The following is a 7,896-nucleotide window of genomic DNA, read 5'->3' on the forward strand; positions in this document are numbered from 1 at the left end:
TGTGGTTCTCCGTCTTCTGGGCATCTGGTAGAACAAAGAGGGAAAAACAGTCGTGGGCTAGTTTTGTTAACCCTTTGAAACCCATGATGTGTGATCTTAAGCAACAGCACCTCAAGAGGATGACTTGAGGAGACCGGGAAACTGGTATTTGCCATGTAGAAAAACTGAAGTTTTGTAAGGAAAATTGGTAAGTAGCATTTTAATGCTAGTTACCGGTGTGAAATACCTAGAACTCCCTTGTGCAAGCGGTTGCAAAAGGGATGGAAAAAGACATTAGTGGTGTAAATACTGGATTTGATTGTTAAGTTCAACCATAACATGGAGTTAGCTGTACTTCTAGGTAGCTGAGGTCCTTGTGAGTTCTGCTGCATAATCAGTGTTGTGTTGATTCTTTTCTTTCTTTTTTTTTTTTTTAAAGCTTGAGATTTCTTTAGCGGCTGCCAAGGAACAGCTTGCAAATGAAACCTTGCTGAAGGCGGATCTTGAAAACCGTTGTCAGAGTCCCACTGAGGACTTGGAATTCCGTAAAACTATGTATGAGGAGGTAAATGCTTTAGTCTCAAGAATTCACATTTTTAAAGGGGAGAAGACAACTTGGGGGAGGGGGGGCATTCTAGAATACTAAAGTAGCTTAGGTTGGGAGGGACCTCAGGAAGTCATTTGGTCTGAACTCCCACTCGGAGCAGGGTTTACCTCTATTCCAGCTGGAAGATTTCCAACTTTTTTTCCCACAAAAATTATGTTAACGCAGAGCTCTTGTGACAAAATAGCTTCACGTATCATGTCGTTTCGTGTTAAATTCTGCCCATGGTATTGCAATGTACATGTCTTTTCACAGTAATGAGAAAGTGGGTTAATTTCTCGCGTAATCCCTTTATGGGAAATAAAGTGGAGAGGGACACTCAAACAGATGCAATGAAATTGTACTGGCTTTTAATTTCCGAGCTTTCTAATAGGATGCTTTTGAATAATGGGAACAGAAGTTGATGAATATTTGTCTTTTAGAGCCTTTTCTTGCCTCTCCCTTTCACTTGTAGTACTTGAGGCTTTCCGGGAGGAACCTTAGAGCAGTAACGAACGTAACCATAGTCGCTTTTGTTCTGTGTGCACATTTGCTTGCTCGTTGTATTTTCAGCTTTGTTCATGTTGTTGGAATCCTTTTTTCCAGAGACCGGGGGCAAGCATACAAATAAAATTTAATTTTGTGCAAGCATAGAAGAAACCTGAAGAAGGGGAGGATGTATTTCTAAAATCCAATCATACTGATGTGCATTTGTTGAAAGTGCAGGCAACTGTCAGAAGGGAATGGGACTTTACATGCCGACGGTATCCTAGCTCTAATTTCAATGACTGGCTATTGCAAAAAAAGACAAACTAATCTAATGCTGATCCACAAGGCTAGCTAAAATCTGCATCGCTCTCTGCTCAGCGGATAGTCTTCTAAAACTTGTTTTGTCTCATTTACTGAATGTTATTTTATTTTTCTGTTTTTCGTAGGAAATCAGTGAAACAAGAAGGAAACATGAAACTCGCTTAGCTGAGGTTGATTCTGGGCGTCAAATGGAATATGAACATAAACTGGCCCAAGCCCTTTGTGACATAGGAGAGCAGCATGATGCACAAGTGGAGCTGTACAAAGAAGAGCTTGAACAGACTTACCATGCCCAAGTGAGAAAATCTTCTCATACAGTTGTCTGACGTACTTTATTTTTGTTTTATTTAATATCAAGATACCCTAATTACTTGCATTTCAGAGGATTTTATTATGGAGCTTGGTTTAAAATTACCATGCTTTTGAATGTGAATTTGCATTTTCAGGTCTCATTTTTGGGAGCAGGTTTAATCCTCAGGAAGTGTAATAATATAAGAGTAGGGAGCACCATGTCAAGGTGAACTGTGGGGGAAAAAGGGATTAGTACTGGGATTACTATGAATTCAAGGAAAGTTCATGTGTTATTACCCGTCAGCTGTAACATAGTCTCGATGATCAATAAGGTGTCCCATATTTTGTACAAAACTTATTTCGTAAGAGGGCTTGCTGAGAAGACAGCATCCTGAATCCTCTGACCCCATACAAAACACGTGGAAGTTTTACCACACCCAATGATTTCTGCTTTTCACTCTTGTAGAGAGGAAGCATACTTAAGCTGAGATCAGTTATACTTCCTAATTTCCTCCCTCTACTGTGATTCAGCATTTCTGTCAGGAGGGGATCCTTGTGTCTCAACTGAACCTGGTTTCTGTGGCTGTACTTGCTGCAGTTAATGTTTTTAAAAACCAGGTGGGATGTTGCAGCAGAAAACTGAATTTAGTGGCATAGACTTCAGTCTTTACAGTCCTAAGAGTGTGCAAATGCTTATCTTCAGGGCTTCGATCTGACTTGGAAAAACTGATTTAAAATAAGATCTAGCCAAAAATATTTTTTTCTTTTTTTTTGAGTCTAAACGTGCTTTCATAACTGAGGCTTTCTTGTTCCCTCTCTTCAGGCGTACTGTTTCTGTATTTTTTGACTTTTAATTTAAAAAAGGTTTTTTAGATTCCATTTCGTCTGCAACTGCAAGTTCAATAGTAAGTCTGTGGTGCTGCTCAAGTGGATGTGGTAGGGTTCAGCAGGAAGGATTAAAAAAATAAAATTATTTGAGCTCGAAATTGTGATAGAATGAAGCAGTAGTAACTCATGGCACTGGTACTGTAATCTGAAGGCACATTACCGATTTGCTTATGTTGGCTGAAAATTAACGTAAGTTTGCTTGGTTTTAGAGACCTGGTAGAATCATAGAATCATAGAACCATTAAGGTTGGAAAAGACCTCTAAGATCCTCGAGTCCAACCGTCAAGCCAACACCGCCATGCCCACTAAACCATGTCCCTAAGCGCCTCATCTACACGTCTTTTAAATACTTCCAGGGATGGTACTCAACCACTTCCCTGGGCAGCCTGTTCCAAGGCCTGACCACTCTTTCAGTAAAGAAGATTTTCCTCATGTCCAGTCGAAACCTCCCTTGGCGCAACTTGAGGCCATTTCCTCTCGTCCTATCGCTAGTTACTTGGGAGAAGAGAGCAACACCCACGTCACTACAACCTCCTTTCAGGTAGTTGTAGAGCACGATAAGGTCTCCCCCGAGCCTCCTCTTCTCCAGACTAAACAGTCCTGCTTCCCTCAGCCGCTCCTCATAAGACTTGTTCTCCAGACCCTTCACCAGCTTCGTTGGCCTTCTGAACCGGTAATTTCAGTTTAGCTGCTTCTATTTAAGCATACTCAAAACCAGTGCTACAGTAATTAAATATATGAAGCTAAACATTGGCCAGCATGAAAACTGGATTTAGCAGTCCAACTTCAGTGATGTCTGCAAGGGAAACTTGTAAGTTTTTAATCCTAGAATAAATATTGAGAGGATTGTGATTTCAGGTAGGGCGATCCAGCATGGTAATTGAGCCACCGTATTCAACCCCTAAAGAAGGAGGCGTTTCGTTGTGTGAGAGCTGCAGAGAGCAACTTTGCGGCTTAGTTTTGCATGTGGGCTTTAGTGACTCCTTTTTCTTTTAATAAAAGTTGCTTTGAAAGTGATGTCCTCACTTGCTCTGCTGCAGCTTGCGGATGCTAGACTGTCCTCTGAGATGAGCAGTTCTGCAGCCAACACAGTAAGAGAAGAACTGAATGGAAGTCGCATACGAATTGATACTCTGTCTTCCCGTATCGCCAGCCTTCAGAAAGAGGTAGCAAGCTCTTTGTGACTCTTCAGTCTTGCCAATTACAGTTGTTGATATGTATATTAAAGGACTTTCTTTCCCTTAACTTGTAAGTGTGTTCAGCATCATGACTTGAATTTGTCTTCTGTTCTGCTGTTCTGTACTTTTTCAAATTTCTTCATGTCTCCTTTTGACAAAGTTGAGTTTTTTGTGCAGTATCCTGCTGCAGAGTGAGTATTTGAAAGGGGGTACTGTTAACTGGCTTGTGCGGAACCTTTTGCGGATAGATGGGACAATTTTAGACAAGAGCTCTGTATTAAAAGTTCTCGACATTCTAAGCAATTTAGTTCTGTTCTGTAGCAGCTGGAGAGCCTAGCGTGGGATTCCACAAAGCAACATTCAAAGCCAGAGCTGGAATATGCAGTCTCTGTCTGTTTGGTGTCTCTTTTCATCCTAGATCCAGTTTGCATCTAGAACTCTTAAAAAATAAAAAATAAATAAAAAAAAAAACCACAAAAAAAAGAGTGATTTTACCAGGATGAGGATGAAATATATGAGACTGTGAAACTACACCAAATTACTGTACTTGAGCATTTGTAGAGCCAGGTCTTGAGCAGAAACTAATTATACTTAGTCAGATCACAGAGCACATAGATCACAGCCGAAGAAGTATGACACAACCTATGACAAGCCGTATGTTCAGTACTAGCTTATTTGACGGGAGTAACGTCATGTGCACTGCAGTGGAAAATCCAGAGTGAAAATGAGAAATGTTAGGAGTTGGTTCTGAAGTGGGCTTTTGTAACTTACTAATCAGTTGAAGACGCAACAAACCATTTGGTTTTTTGAAAAATGTAAAATATTAGTAACATTTGGCTTTGATCCTTTCTGCAATACAGTTTGGATTGTATTCCTGCTGTACAGTAGGCTCTTGTAGGACTTCAAAATTCTGTGTATTTTAAGTGAAGCATATAAATGCAGGGGACGTTATTTCATAATTTTCCAAATAACTTGGCAGATACTAGTATGAATCTTCTCAGTTTTCCTGTTACGTAGGCAAGTTAGTTTCTGGAAAAGATCAAGCGATGTCATGAATGTGCATGAGGTTACACAGGAATTGGATTGAGAGTTTTGTCTACTTAAATCTTATTTCTGCCTTTAGATTACTGTCATCTTCCTTGTGGTGGTTCAGCCAACAGGTGTTTCTGAGGGTTTTTTCCCTTCTTACTTTAGTTAATTACCTGTGTTCTGTTGCGTACTTGGGAGCGACAGCTAGCTTCAGAGAACTTGCTTCTGAATTTGCAGAGGGTGCTGGTTGTTAACTTCAGGGCTATCAGAACCAACTTCTGCCAGTTTGACTGCAACTGTCCCCCAGAAAAACCATTTTTCCTGCTGTGGGTTTTTTTTTTTTTGGTAGTGCTAGTACTACAGCACTAAGTACTACAGCTAGCTACCAGTAGCTAGCACTAACTTTAGCTTTGTTCTCTTGGAAGAAGGCAACCCTCTCGTCACTGATGCTGGTCTGGTTTGAGTTACCAACACTGAGCTACGGGCAGTGGTATCCACTGGGATCTTCCATGTGACACTCAACTCCTTTTATTAAATTCCTTATCTGATTCTTAACACGGACAAGCGGTTACACGGGTCCTCTGCATCAGCCTTTTAGACGGCCTGCTTTCATTGTCTCTGGACTATGATGACTTCCTAAGTAGAGTGCCTGCGTAGCAAACTTGGTGACTTAACCAGACAAGGTGATCGTGGGGCAGTGGTTCCGGTGTCTGTCCTTTAATTAAAAAAAATCTCAAGAGACTGTCCAACAGAAGAAAGCACGCTCAGGGAAAGTAAATCTTAAAGCTGTCATCATTCGGCCTTTCTTTGATACACGTTCCATTCTGTATGTAAAATACTAAGTTCCACTGGCTTGATGTGAGTTCTAAAGTATGTGACAAATTAGGTTTCTTAATGGGACACTTACCACTGTACTTCCAGGAAGGCTTGAGGGCTGCTGCTGACAGGCAGGCAGGCTTTCACTGAGAACAACCCCTATTCCTTTAGAGGAACTTTCTCCCAGAATTCAGAATTGGCAGCAGTAAACTGAAGCAGGAAGTAGACATCTGAAATCTAAAGGGCACTTACTTGCCGCAGGGTCTGAACTGCACTGAGCTGCCCTTTAATTCTGTGTCGTGTCCTCTCCAGCACATCTTAAACAGTTTGACTCTTAAGCTCCATTTTTCTCGACTGAGAAAGCCCAGGTGTAGGAACATGTCTTCAGATCTCGGAAGAATGGAGCAGGTAGTTGTCTTTCAAAGTATGTTGTAAGTTTCACTGGAACTTAAGGTGTTATGTTCGTAGGAGATGAGGTGGAGAACAGCAAGTTGAATATGATCGAGTTTGAATTCAGAAAGTGGGGGAGGATGCTTAACCTAAAGTTTTGAATGCCATGTCACCTGAATAGCAGAGTGCATGGAGGTTTGGGTGAGGTTTCCTTTGCACCGCTGGTGTTTTCAATGCTTTCTAGTCTAGAGCATGGCAAGATAGAGTGCAAGAGCTTGAGGACAACTTGGCCAAGGAACGGGAAAACTGTCGCAGAACACTGTCCGAGAAAGAGAAGGAAATGGCCGAGATAAGAAATCGGATGCAGGAGCAGCTGAGTGACTATGAACAACTTCTGGATGTTAAACTGGCACTTGATATGGAAATCAGCGCATACCGGAAATTGCTGGAGGGTGAAGAGGAGAGGTATGAAAGAATGTAGCAGCAAATGCTGGTGTCTGTGTGCTTCCTTTACTTGTCTCATTCTCTATTAAAAGGCGGGTCTTCCTGGGAATGCATTCATTAGGTGCTTTACTACAGTTTCCAAGGCACTGTTTGTTTTTGCCCCCTCCTGTCTGACACACTTACTTCTAAGTCTGCATGAGACCAAGCTGCTTGAGTATCAGACCAATAGCTCTCAAGAGAACAAATACCATTCTTCTGTTAAAAGTCAGCACTGAGAACGTCATGAATTGTCATTTGTAGGTCTGTTTGGTGCCATGGTTAATATACTTTTTCAGAGTTAATTACAGGGTTATTTAATTGTTAGCTAAACTTCTTTAAGTATGGAATAATTTTAATAAAGTAACAGCTGTTATGATTGCCCAGCTTATTGGCTAGCTGCATTTCCCACATCTGACCCCAGAGTTCAGCAGTACTGAGAATTTTTGCCTGATAAGTCTCAGCTGTCATTTAAAGTAGTTTGATACTTCAGTGGTCCTGGCTGACTCCTCTCAAGCGTGGGGATGAAATATCAACAGCTCATGTGCCATTGAGTTTTTGCATAAATTTCCTCCAATGGCTTAAGTCCCCCTAAGAATTTTTTCTTTACTTGTTTTATCTGCCCAGGAATTTCTGAGAAGGACATTTGGGTTCACAGTCGAGACTTTCAACAGTTCACAGTGTTCCTCTTTCCAGTTTCTAGTTTCTAACACCCAGCTGACAGTGCCCAGTGGTCCTAATTGTAAACTGACCTCCAGAAGATGCAGCCTACTTAATCGCTTGAGAAGGGCTAGTGTGATGTAAAAGCCATAAACCTGACCTGCAGTGGGTTCAGTTCCACACAGATTAATGTGACTTTTTCATCTGTTGTACTTGCAGCACTGAAGGATTCTTGCTTTTCCTGAAGAATTCATGTTCAGCTTGTAATTAAGGACATGACATTTCACTCGCAATAAACCTTCAGGAGCCACATTAACATCAGATAAGGAATATTGAAATGCTAACACTGAAACCTGGGTTGAGCTGAATCTCAATCAGTAATTGCATCTGGAATACTGAAATCAGAGTACTCATCTGAGGCAACTTAAATCCGGGCACTCAGGCACCCACAGGATTTGGAGTCAAGCATCGTTTTCAAATTAGAGCGTGCAGCCTCCAGACGAGGGAAGAGTAAACTTGGGGTAGGAAATGTCTGGCGCAGCAAAGTTTTCTCATGTTTCCTCATAGGCAGAAGCTTCACTGCCAAGTGAGAGCATCTCTCCCGGGCCGAGCAGCCGCTGGCAGGCCGGCGGGGAGGTCGGTGGGGCGAGGGGCGTCGGCCCTTGGGGGCAAGGGGGGGCAGGCCGGCGGCGCTGGCGAACCCGTCTCGTACTGGAGGGGCGGTGGAGGGTCGCCCGAGGGAACAGCGCAACGGCTGAGACTCCCCCACCCTGCGGGGACCCACTGGGCGCG

The 7,896-nt window shown here is 42.3% G+C and overlaps 1 protein-coding gene across 1 annotated transcript; it reads left to right on the top strand.

Moving 5' to 3' along the window:
* Positions 1–318: 318 nt before the first annotated feature.
* LOC142075552 (lamin-B1-like) lies at positions 319–6,749 on the top strand. Its single transcript, XM_075136992.1, has 5 exons — positions 319–330; positions 419–544; positions 1,498–1,668; positions 3,592–3,717; positions 6,209–6,749. Exons 1-5 carry the CDS (start codon positions 319–321, stop codon positions 6,443–6,445), a joined length of 672 nt encoding a protein of 223 aa, XP_074993093.1. The 3' UTR covers positions 6,446–6,749.
* Positions 6,750–7,896: the final 1,147 nt, after the last annotated feature.

This window comes from Calonectris borealis, chromosome Z (assembly GCF_964195595.1).
Source record: "Calonectris borealis chromosome Z, bCalBor7.hap1.2, whole genome shotgun sequence".
Classification (NCBI taxonomy): Eukaryota; Metazoa; Chordata; class Aves; order Procellariiformes; family Procellariidae; genus Calonectris; species Calonectris borealis.

Coding starts and splice junctions, on each gene's coding strand:
- LOC142075552 (XM_075136992.1), top strand. Junction 1,669..3,591: donor AACAGACTTACCATGCCCAA/GTGAGAAAATCT, acceptor GCTCTGCTGCAG/CTTGCGGATGCTAGACTGTC. Junction 3,718..6,208: donor TCGCCAGCCTTCAGAAAGAG/GTAGCAAGCTCT, acceptor AATGCTTTCTAG/TCTAGAGCATGGCAAGATAG.